The 12,958-nt window shown below is 42.2% G+C and overlaps 1 protein-coding gene across 1 annotated transcript in view; it reads left to right on the top strand.

Annotated features, from left to right (window-relative positions):
* Positions 1-11,628, top strand: part of gabra1 (gamma-aminobutyric acid type A receptor subunit alpha1) — a 37,716-nt gene extending 26,088 nt beyond the window's left edge. The window contains exons 8-10 of the mRNA XM_060935304.1: positions 912-1,064; positions 10,137-10,339; positions 10,870-11,628. Coding sequence (XP_060791287.1) covers positions 912-1,064; positions 10,137-10,339; positions 10,870-11,187 — 674 coding nt within the window. The 3' untranslated portion in view covers positions 11,188-11,628. The remainder of the gene's footprint in view (positions 1-911; positions 1,065-10,136; positions 10,340-10,869) is intronic.
* Positions 11,629-12,958: the final 1,330 nt, after the last annotated feature.

The following is a 12,958-nucleotide window of genomic DNA, read 5'->3' as shown; positions in this document are numbered from 1 at the left end:
GTGTGGAACCTGAGGAACACTTTCACATGTCAGGTAGAACTTTTATAAAATCAAATATTTTAATTCTAGATATAAAATAGAACAAAGAGTCACTCACAAGCTCAAATCCCACCGATGCCACAGCCATCGTTATTCAGGAATGTATGTGCTCATATTTGTGCTCCGTGTTAAAAAAAAAAAGATTAAACCCAACGTTGGATCCAAACGAAACCCAAAACCAGAAGTTGAGCAACAAACTTCTTTTAAAAGTGGAAATACATTTGATGAGTAAAATTCCTTGGACTCATGACTTGAGCGGAGGCAGGAGCGAGACTTCAGGTGATTTAAAAGGGTAAATAGATCATGTACCATGTGACGGGTCTGGCGGAGTCTGTAGTTCATTCTGTTGTGAAATGGAGTTCGGAGTGATGATGATGGGTTCTGGTGGTGATGTGGAATTCTGGGAATGACGAGAGACAGGCTCGGGATTTAAACTCTGGTCATTAACACACACACACACACACACACACACACACACACACACACACACACACACACACACACACACACACTTATCAAGAAATATAAATTCTACAAAGCCCCAGAAGAAACATGGAGAAAAAAACTAGATGTAATTTTGTGAGATCTGTCAATGTTTTTTGGTTGGTTGGTGTTTTTGTTATTTATTTGTCCCATGCTGTGGATCTGATAAAAGAACGATCATTCTTTATTACTCTTTATTACTCTTCTCTATACACATGTAATAACCTCATTAATAACCTCATTAATAAACATCAGTCTTCTATTAATAATCATTTGGCTAAATGCTGTCTTTTTCAGTCCTTCAGTCTCTTTTTGTCTCTGAATAACATTTTCCTTCCACTCTCTCATTCTCTCTCTCATCCCTCTCTCTACCACCCCTCCATCTCTAGGCGAGTATGTTGTCATGACGACGCACTTCCACTTGAAAAGGAAAATCGGCTACTTTGTCATTCAGACGTATCTGCCGTGCATCATGACCGTCATCCTGTCACAGGTTTCCTTCTGGCTCAACAGAGAATCCGTTCCTGCCAGAACCGTGTTTGGTGAGTGTGTAAACACACACACACACACACACACACACACACACACACACACACACACACACACACCAGAGCTCGAATGTTTGTAAAAGGTAATGAGGTGAAGAACAACATCATGTTCAGCTGTGTTATAATGAAGGCCACGCCCACTGATAAGAAATGATCCTTCAGTGAAAGTATTGAGGGATTTTACTCAAAATCTTCTCAGTTGAAAGATTAAATATTCAGCCACAGCTGTGCAGCTCACATCAGACATTTCTACTTTTAAATGCACTAAAAGTTTCTATCTGATGAGTTTATGAAGGTTATGGGAGATGAACCGACACCATTCGTTTTTTCTACATTGATGAAAATAAACTGTGAATTAAATGCAGACAGAAAACACACTCACTGGCTGGAAGAAAGAAGGAAAGAACATCTACACTAAGGACTTAGAATGACTCCAAAGGCCTAAATCAGAAACCGAGGTGTAGAAGATTTTTCCCCCCTCAGGAATGTAATTAAGTCAGAGAATTCATTTTCAATAAAATTAAAATAAAGAATAAAAATCTCACATTAATACCTGAGTGTAATAATGAACTACAGTTACTGCAGTGACGTCCACTGAGTGACCACATGCTTCACTTCTGCAGCTTTAAATCATCACAAATTATTAAACTCTATCATTTTATTTATCCATCTTTCTAGCTCCGCCCCCTCACTGATCAACAGGCTGCTGCTGTATGATTGTTGCTATGGTTATGGTTCTTAGGATGTTATCTCATGCTATATTGCTCTGTTCTCTCTCTTTTTTTTACGTAATACAAATTGATGAATTATTATTTTTTAATCGATTAATTTGACCAGTCTGGGTTTTATTATTATTATTATTATTATTATTATTATTACTATTATTATTATGGGCGGCACGGTGGTGTAGTGGTTAGCGCTGTCGCCTCACAGCAAGAAGGTCTGGGTTCGAGCCCCGTGGCCAGCGAGGGCCTTTCTGTGCGGAGTTTGCATGTTCTCCCCGTGTCCGCGTGGGTTTCCTCCGGGTGCTCCGGTTTCCCCCACAGTCCAAAGACATGCAGGTTAGGTTAACTGGTGACTCTAAATTGAGCGTAGGTGTGAATGTGAGTGTGAATGGTTGTCTGTGTCTATGTGTCAGCCCTGTGATGACCTGGCGACTTGTCCAGGGTGAACCCCGCCTTTCGCCCATAGTCAGCTGGGATAGGATCCAGCTCGCCTGCGACCCTGTAGAAGGATAAAGCGGCTAGAGATAATGAGATGAGATGAGATTATTATTATTATTATTATTATTATTATTATTAATTTATTTTTTTTTTAATGCCTGTTGTCATGGTAACAGTGTAAACAGTTTGTTGCTCTGCATTTACCTGAGTTTTTTTCTGATTTTGGTTAGAATCCATCACACGTGTTTCAGCCAATCGGAAATAAGCAGTTTGAAAAATTTAAACCAATCAGCTTGTACTTGGAATTACATGTCACAAAATAATGATTTTAAAATGCTTTTAATTTAAATATGCAAATGTTGTAATTCTATACTGAACCTTACAGCTGTGGATTTTAAAACTAAAACCTTTTTAATGAGACAAAATCCTGTAAAATATACAAAATATACCAAACCTAATAAATCAAAAAATGTTTTTTTTTCTCCTAAACGTGTTATGAGTAAACAGGAAACGATGATGATTAGTGCAGGTTACGTGTTAAACTTCTCCACAAAAACCAAACCCCGTCTGAATAGGGCTCACGGCACAACAACATTTTAATATTTTATAAAGCAAATGAGGATTAAATCTAAACTAAAAACAGCTTTCTGTCAAAAAATAAACAGAAATGAGAAAAACATGCAGTGATCCGTGACATGAGGAGGAGCTTCGGAGAGTCTGCAGGAATTTTTTTCTACTTTTTATTGATCATTGAGATACAGATGAAGTGATAAACCGCAGATTTTATAATCGATGTTAAAGCTGTAGAGCTCTCAGATCTCACACGATGCTCGGAGCAGCAGGACAGTGACGGCTATTATAGCGTGTGTGTGTGTGTGTGTGTGTGTGTGTGTGTGTGTGTGTGTGTGTGTGGCTGCTGTGTTGTGACCTCATTTCCTCTCATGTTTTTTTTCTCCATAAATCATAAATACATTGCTGACTGTTTACTTCAGGAAGCAGAACTTTAATAAAAACATTATTTTGGAGAAGTTTATTATGTTTCCAGTTGTGTGTTTTTAATATTAGGATTTTCAAAACAACAAAAAACAAAATGCAATGTGCTGAAAATGCCACAGAGATCAATTAATTTATTATTTTATTATTTCCATTTAGGGATTTTTTTGTCATTTGTTTATTTGTTTGTTTAAAAAATATTTATTATTGCACTACCAATGAGATTTAAAATCTTTTTTCTTCCTTAAACTCTTTTGTTTCTTTGCTGTAAAGTTTTAGGAGACAAATAATGAAGCCCTGAAGAGTCAGATTAAAATCTATATTTAAATATAAAAGTTTCAGGTCTTGCTTTCTTTCATGCAACAAAAAAGAGTTTAATAATAATAATAATAATAATAATAATAATAATAATAATAATAATAATTGTATTTCCTTTGTTGCAATACAGCAAAAGAATAGCATGATTTTTAAAATATAAATATATCTGTATTTATTGATCTTTCTTTCACCTCCTCCGTCCTCCGAAGCGTTTTTCTGACACAGCTGATAAAAGACACTAAAATGTTTCCTGTTTCCATGGAAACCTTTTGTGCTTTTTATACTCAATCCTCTATTATTACCAAAGAAACACAGTTATTGCTCATGAGCCCTTCTTCAGATACACTACATGGCCAAAAGTATGTGCACCCCTCCTAATGATTGAGTTCAGGTGTTTTAGCCACGCCCACTGCTAACAGGTGAATGAAATCCAGCACACAGCCAAGCGCTCTGCACACACACACACTCACACACACACACACACACTGTGGAGAACTTGGTGAAATTTCTGCCCTGGTCACCTGTATGTGCTATTACTGTGAAATGGAAACTTCTAGGAGCAACACCAGGTCAGCAAAGAAGCAGTAGACCACACAACGTCACCTATCACCTGAGGCATCACTCACGACAGAGCTTCAAACTGCCTCTGGATGCAACATCAGCACAAGAACTGTGCATCAGGAGCTTCATGAAATGGATTTAATATCTGAACATCTGCACAGATCCTGATGGACAATACCAAGCATGAGCTGGAGTGATGGAAAGCACCAGCAGTGTACTCTGGAGATGTACAAAGTGTTCACGCTTCACTATCTGGAAGTCTGACGGATGATTCTGGGTTTGGTGGATACCAGGAGAATGCTACGTACCAGAGCATCAGAGTTCCATCAGTACAGTGTGGAGGAGGAGGAGGAGGAGGAGGAACAGTCTGAGGCTGTTCTTCAGAGTCTGGGCTCCTGAGTCCGGTGAAGGGGAAAGTTTAATCTCAATGCTACAGCATGCAAAGACATTTTAGACAATTGTAAGGTTTCCAGCTTTGTGTCAGGAGCTTGGGGAGGAGCAGTTCCTGTTCTGGTAAAACAACACCCCTGTGCACAAAGTGAGCTCCATGAAATTTGATGGTTTGATGAGTCGAGGAACTCGAGTGACCTTCACAAAGTTCATGTAGGTGTGATGGGCAGGTGTCCACATACTTTTGGCCAGAGTGTATATGCAGTATTTTTTCCATGTACTTTTTAATAATATTTATTTTTAATGATGTCAGCATCAATTGATGGTGATCCAGCAAACTATGGAACGTTTTTTTATACAGATTATAAACATTAATCGCAGTAAAATGGCCGGTGCAGCCCGCAAATCATTTTTCTATGAAAATAAATCATATAAATACAAGCCAAGGCTAAACCTAAACTACTGTTGTCATGGATACATTGGATTGGCCAATCAGCATTGAGGATTTTTCATTCGTATTATTACACGCGAAAACTGACATTTCTTGTTCAAGGTCATCGCTGCTCAATCATCTCACATCCATCAGCTTTAAGACTCACAGCACAAGCTAAAAATACTGCGGAAACACTCCGTCATGGCGGTTTCAGCAGCTCGGAGCAGGCGGCGGCGAGAAGCCGATGAGCCGAGTGACATCAGAAATGTCTGCAAACTATTTTCCCACATGTTTGACAGGTGCGAATTACAGAATCACACACAGTCAGACGGGACGCGATGCTCACACTTCCAAAGCGCTTATTTTCATGAGAATGTGAGTCTTGTTTCAGTGGACATCTCTAGAGATTTCCCACAATGCTATGTGTTTGTTTATCCATTTGCAAGGGCTTATTTTTGTAAGTGAGTCAGACTCAAGGCACCAGAAGTCGTTGCCATGGTTACAGTGAACAAGCGAGTGTCAGGAAGTGTTCAGAACTTGCTAATATAGATAGATAGATAGATAGATAGATAGATAGATAGATAGATAGATAGATAGATAGATAGATAGATAGATAGATAAAACTTTATTGATCCCTTTGGGAGGGTTCTCTCAGGGAAATTAAAATTCCAGCAGCATCATTACAGATAAACAGAGAAAAGAAAATAGAGAAAACTTCTAGATAAATTAAGTATTAACATATACAAATATAAAAAATAAAATATGAAAAAAATCTAGCAGGAGAGATATTGCACATTATATTGCACATTGTCCGGTATTGCTTATTGTCAGGCTAGGCTACTGCTCCTTCCCTCCTTCCCGTCCTCTGTCCTCCTGTTACCCCCCCCCCCCCCCCCCCCCGAGAGGAGTTGTACAGTCTGATGGCGTGAGGGACAAAGGAGTTTTTGAGTCTGTTCGTCCTGCACTTGGGAAGGAGCATTCTGTCACTGAACAGGCTCCTCTGGTTGCTGATGACGGTGTGCAGAGGGTGACTGGCATCGTCCATGATGTTCAATAGTTTGTCCATAGACCTCTTTTCTGCCACCGTCACCAGAGAGTCCAGCTTCATGCCGACCACAGAGCCAGCCCGCCTGATCAGTTTGTCCAGCCTGGATGTGCTCTCCTTGGATGTGCTGCCCCTCCAGCACACGACGGTGTAAAACAGGACACTGGCAACCACAGACTGATAGAACATCCACAGGAGTTTCCTGCAGATGTTAAAGGACCGCAGCCTCCTAAGGAAGTATAGCCTGCTCTGTCCCTTCCTGTATAAGCGATTGGTGTTGCAAGTCCAGTCCAGCTTGCTGTCCAGCTACAGCCCGAGGTACTTGTAGGAATCCACAACCTCCACCTCGACTCCCTTGATCACAACTGGTCGTGACCTTGGTCTGGGCCTCCCAAAGTCAATGACCAGCTCCTTGGTCTTCAAGGTGTTGAGCTGCAGATGGTTCCTGTTGCACCAAATAGCAAAGTCCCTCACCAGGCTCCTATACTCCTCCTCTCTGTCGTCCCTGATACACACCACTATGGCTGTGTCATCGGCAAACTTCTGAATGTGACACAGCTCCGAGTTGTAGCAGAAGTCCGCGGTGTACAGGGTGAAGAGAAGAGGGGCCAGCACCGTGCCCTGGGGTGCTGCTAATCACAGTGTCAGACGGGATATCCTTCAGCCTGACGTACTGCGGCCTGTCAGTGAGGTAGCTGGAGATCCAGGTGACCAGGCAGGGGTCCACTCACATCCTGTTCAGTTTGTCCTGAAGCATAAGTGGCTGGATGGTGTTGAAGGCACTCGAAGTCCAAGAAGAGGATCCTCACTGTGCCATTTCCCTTATCCAGATGCGAGTGGGCTCGGTGTAGCAGGTAAAGGATAGCATCTTCCACACCAACACCTGCCCAGTATGCAAACTGCAGACAGTCCTGGGCATGTTGCACCTGGGGTCTGAGGAGGTTGAGGAAGAGCCACTCCAACATCTTCATCAGACGTGAAGTGAGTGCCACCAGTCAGAAGTCATTCAGCTCTCTGGGCTGGTTCTCCTTAGGCACTGGAACGATGCATGATGTCTTCGAGAGGGTGGGCACTCTCCCCAGCTGCAGGCTGAGGTTGAAGATACATTGGAGTGGTTCACCCAGTTCAGCAGCGCAGGTCTTCAGTAGTCGGGGTGCTGCTTTCCTGGGGTGAAGCTTCCTCGGTTGACCTCTGACTTGGTCTGCAGTGATGCATGGAGGAGTCTGTGTTGAGGTGGGGGAGGGGGCTGCTGCAGTGGCTGGGGGGAGGTGTATTGAGGGAAGAAGGAGAGATGGCTGCAGTGAGGGAGAGGGTGGGGGGGATGTGGACTGGTTGAACCAGTTGAAAAAATCATTCAGCTAATTTGCCCTCTCCACTGTCCCCCCTATGACTCTGGTCTTTGTATTGTGGCCTGTGATGGTTTTCACACCTTCCCAGACCTCCCTCATGCTGTTCTCCTCCAGCTTCTGCTCCACCTTTCTCCTGTAGCTGTCCTTAGCTTCCCTCATGCAGCGTTTCACCTCCTGCTGTGCTGCTTTCATCACCTCCCTGTCCCTGCTGCTGAAGGCGGCCTTCTTCCTGTTGAGGACAGCTTTGACTTCCTGTGTTACCCATAGCTTGTTATTAGGGTAACACCGTACAGTCTTGGCGGGGGAGACCACGTCTGCACAGAAGTTGAGGTAATCCATCAGACAGTGTGTCAGCCCCTCTGTCCTCACAGTGTGGGCTAAGCAGCACATCCCCGTCCGTGATGTCATAGCAGTCCCTGAGGGCGTCTTCCATTTCAGGGGACCACCTCCTGATGGAGCTAGTTGTTGCAGACTGCCTTTGAACCACGGAGGTGTACTTCGGCTGTAGAAGAACCAGGTTGTGGTCAGACTTCCCTAGTGGGGGGAGGGGTGTGGCTCTGTATGCATCCCTCACCTTAGCATACAGCAAGTCAATTGTCCTGTTGTTCCTTGTTGGACAATCCACAGCCTGGTAAAAAGCAGCCAAAGTAGAGTCCAGAGTAGCGTGATTAAAGTCCCCAGAAATGATGATAAATGCCTGAGGGTGCTGTGTCTGCAGCCCTGCTGTGACAGAGTGAATCCTCTCACATGCAGCAGGAGTTAGCTGGCCAAAGGAACCTGCTCTGTCAATAAGCTCGGTTTATTCCCCTGAAAAACATCACACTAATGCTCAGATATTCCCAAACGTACAGATTTGTTGGGTCAAAAACTCTTTTTTTATTTATTTTCTGTATTCAAAGTTAAAAAAAAATTACTGGGAAATATAAAAACTTTTCTTACTGGAAAAGATTTAGAGTTCATCAGACTTCTAATGTGAGACACTTCAGGTACAAATTTCAGATTATAGAGTTTTGGATAAATTGCATCTCAAATGTACCTTCCTATTATTATTATTATTATTATTATTATTATTATTATTATTATTATTATTATTAACAATAATAATAATCATCATCATCATTTTTTCTTTTAGTTTTTTTTAATAATACAGAAATGCCAAAACTTCATGGAATTATTCTGAAAGAAATCTCAGTTTCTAGATGACCTGCATTCATGAATTGTTCATTTCTCTTCCTGTTCAGAACGACACTGCAGAGGATTTCCTTAAAAATATCAGATTTGTGAGATTTTATACTGTGTATATTCTCAATTAGACAATAAAGAAATTATTTTCCCACAGACTGTTTGAGGGCGGCACGGTGGTGTAGTGGTTAGCGCTGTCGCCTCACAGCAAGAAGGTTCTGGGTTCGAGCCCCGTGGCCGGCGAGGGCCTTTCTGTGCGGAGTTTGCATGTTCTCCCCGTGTCCGTGTGGGTTTCCTCCGGGTGCTCCGGTTTCCCCCACAGTCCAAAGACATGCAGGTTAGGTTAACTGGTGACTCTAAATTGAGCGTAGGTGTGAATGTGAGTGTGAATGGTTGTCTGTGTCTATGTGTCAGCCCTGTGATGACCTGGCGACTTGTCCAGGGTGAACCCCGCCTTTCGCCCGTAGTCAGCTGGGATAGGATCCAGCTCGCCTGCGACCCTGTAGAACAGGATAAAGCGTCTACAGATAATGAGATGAGATGAGGAGAATTTTATTGATATCATCTTAAAAAGTAGTATTGATGCATCCTTAAAGCCTCGGTCACAACCAGCCATACGTGCTCCTACGGCCGGTCTACGTGCAAAAAACGCAAGAAACGCACGGAGGGCGCGCGTGAAACGCACGGAGGGTGCACGTGTGATGTGCTGATTTTCGAGCCGTAGACTGGCCGCAGAGGTTCTTTGTCATGTCAAACAAACTCTACGGGCGCTTACGGTTTTTTCAGGTTGCAAGACAAACTTATGGCCAACGTGCGTCTTTCTCCATGAACAACAACAACAAAAAAACGCAGCGATTTGGGAAACGCCAACAATCGCACTGCCAAAAAATCGTATGTCCGGTTGTGACCTAGGCTTTAAAAGAACATAAAAAGCAGCCATTTTTAATTTACAGTTTGGAAAATATTCTCTCATTAATATTCAGTGTATTAAAAAAAAAAAAAAACTGTTCTAAGAGTTAAAGCACGGCCGGCCAACGTCTGATCTCTGTAAGTGGACACATCGCTTAATTAAACTTTAATGCACAGAGACATCAAACACAAAGCTCCATTCATTTAATGGATTTTACTCAGTGGCCAGTTGAGATTGTTTATGATTACATACAGTTTGGCTCACGTGCATCTCCATCATCATTTCCAAAATGGAAAATGTTACACTGCACTAATGGATTTTTATAAATAAAGACGTGAGACTGAACTCCGTCCAACTGCTCCAGACTGATTACTGTACAATTACTCGCTGTCCGAATTCAGTCCTCCGTGTTTATGAAAATAAGACACAGAGATAATTGGGTCAAATTTGGCAGAAAGGTGCAGCGTCCGTCCCCCTGTTCAGGCAAGTGAAGGGAGCTGCACTGGCATGATGGTGGCGCTAGAGTGCACCGTTTCAGGAGCTATACTTTTGTTTGTTAATCTTATTGTTAATCACTCGGCTGCAGAAAGTTAGCATCAAGCTGGAATCTTCAAAGTGCACACAGCAGATTTTCATCTTTCGTTTTTAGGACCTTCAGAAATTAAATAGAAAGAAATAAAAAACAGATTAATAAAAGAGTGAAATTTTGTTTCTGTTTGCAGGAGTGACCACTGTCCTGACCATGACCACTCTGAGTATCAGCGCCAGGAATTCTCTGCCCAAAGTGGCCTACGCCACTGCTATGGACTGGTTCATCGCCGTCTGTTACGCCTTTGTGTTCTCCGCCCTCATCGAATTCGCCACTGTCAACTATTTCACAAAGAGGGGCTACGCCTGGGATGGCAAGAGCGTTGTACCTGAGAAGGTGTGCAACTCTTTATTTATTCATGTTTAATCCAACATGTCTTTGACATCCTGCTTTTGAGGAGCAGATTAAAACTGGACCTGGTGCTAAAAGTGGTACTCTGTGTTTGGGTTCCACCTCCACCGGCTATAAGTAATAAAAACAGAACAGGAAATTTGCTGTAAAGGTCAAACGATGTGATGGTTATAGTTCGCATTTTAAGAGCTGCTAAGATGAGCCACAGTGCTGCGTCATGACACGGCTCAGAAATCTGTGGAACAGTTCCAGTTGTAGGGGTTTTTTTTTTGTCTTCAGGCTCCTGGGTTCAAATTAGTGGGTCCAGTTTCCTGATCTCAGGGTTCCTGGATTGAGTTCCTCAGCTTAGTTCCTGGGCTAAGCCATGAGATTGAGATACCTGGCTTTGTCTCCTCTTTGCGATGCTAACCTTCACTAACCTGCATATTTATTGCTGCGCTAATTTCTCACTCACTGTATTTGTTTTCTTGTTGTAATGTTTGTTAAATTCACTTTCTGCTTCCTTAACATTACAGCAAAAGAAGAAAAAGGAGTCTCTCCTGAAGAAGAACAACACCTACACAGCTGCCACGGCAACCGCTTTCGCCCCCAACATCGCCAGAGACCCAGGATTAGCGACCATCGCCAAAAGCGCTCCTCCTCCACCAACCGAGCCTAAAGAAGAGCCGAAACCCAAACCGGCTGAGGCCAAGAAAACGTTCAACAGCGTGAGCAAAATTGACCGGATTGCCAGAATAGCGTTTCCTCTGCTCTTTGGTACCTTTAACCTGGTCTACTGGGCGACTTATCTCAATAAAAAACCCAAAATTCAAGATGCGCTAACCCCCCACTAATCCCAAACCTTTCGTATCCCTTCTTTCTTTCTCGTCTCTTTTCTTTAAATGTCTCTTTCCAAGTAGAACAAAATAGTGTCCGAGTCGCGAGTCTCTACTTCACCTCCAGTGTAATATAAGCTTCCTTGACTAAAAAAAAAAAAAGAAGACAGAGAAGAAGACAGAAATCTACAAAATGTGCTCAGTGTGTTGCCATGATGATTCCACCCTGATGCTAATACTACGCATCACTCCCTGTGTATATACTGTATATAAGCAGTATATAACTACAATCGCACATACAGGATCTTTTTTATTTTCTCATCATGCCATCATGCATGAGCTGCACTTTTTCTGTTTCCATGATGGCAGTCGATGCTACCTTTGAGTGTTCTTCCATCCTCCGTAGTCGATGTGTTCTATTTTAAATAGAGTTTTCGACATTGCAAGAGCAATAAAATAAAACATGTCTCAGTGGACACACGTTCACTTTATTCATGGCTGTAAACATGGAACCAGTTCTTATGTTATTGACGCGAGGCTTAACGTTTTATTTCATTTGACTGTAAATATTCTATAAAATGTTAGAGATATCAGTCATCCGTTTGAGCTTTGCTTCACATATGAGATCCGACCGCGTCGCAGCAGGGAAGGAGAGAGCTGCGCTGTTTTATGGAACCAGTCTGCGGGTGTTCAGGTATATACATATTTTTAAAATTGTATTTTTGCGCATTACATACCAACTAATCAACATTTACCTTTGAGGAAGAAAAAATGCAAGATGTAGAACAGTTGCACGTGTGCTAAATCTAAAATGTAAAACTAAAAGCATACGTCCACACTAGCAAGCGACGAAACATCAGACGAAAGGTTTTTGATGTTAGCATATACAGAGGGTGCCAATATTTATGCAAAATCACCTGGCGGAGAAGCCGATTCACTGAAAGGGAAAGGACGTGAAAAGACGCACATTTATTTCTGGTAGTGTTTACTTTCATTTTGAACCAACGTTAGTTCAGTGAACTTGTGAGTGGTAGGTGGGTGAGTCTTGGTCACATGAGCCAATAGAAAATGAGTGGGTGGGGCTGTGGTTGCTATGGAGCAACCATTAATCATTAAGTAGCATCACACTGACTTTACTTTCTTCATTTCATCTTTAACCTTACTGTAATTAAACGCTTTAACACATGCAGGTTTCCAGCTGCTGTGCCAGATGTGATGTGCTTCATGACTTTGGAGTTGTGTTGTGACATCACACATCCATGCATAGCCACGCCCTCTAATCAGTTTAACACAGAAATAATGAAATAGAACGTTGAAGAGGAGTGAAATATTTAACATGTTAGGGAGTAGGTCACGCCCACAGCTGTGACATGGGTTTTTTTATGTCCCAAGGCAATCTTTGAAGAGGAGTTCTCAAAATAAACCAAAACAACCGTGACACACCCACAACCAACAAATTAATCTTTCATGTTTTAAGTCATTTGATTCAAAACTACTAATGAAGAGAAATATTTACAAGTTAATTTTTGAGTTCTGGTTGAAAAAAATGTAGACCTCAATAGGCCACACCCACCAGCAAACAAACCTTTTAAGGGGAAAATTTAGTCTTTGAAAAACAGCCTGTGAAAAACCTGAATAGGCCACGCCCAGAAGAAGCAACCCTTGTCTCTTGCTGGTGTGGACGCGGCGTCCGGTGGTTCAGCGAAACGTTTTTGCATGTGATTGATGTCGAGTAAAATCAATCTCCCTGATGAGATTTTGCAGGAATGAATTTGATCTTGAATCTGGA

The sequence above is a fragment of the Neoarius graeffei genome, chromosome 12 (assembly GCF_027579695.1).
Source record: "Neoarius graeffei isolate fNeoGra1 chromosome 12, fNeoGra1.pri, whole genome shotgun sequence".
NCBI lineage: Eukaryota > Metazoa > Chordata > Actinopteri > Siluriformes > Ariidae > Neoarius > Neoarius graeffei.
This window is presented reverse-complemented; position numbering and strand designations above follow the sequence as displayed.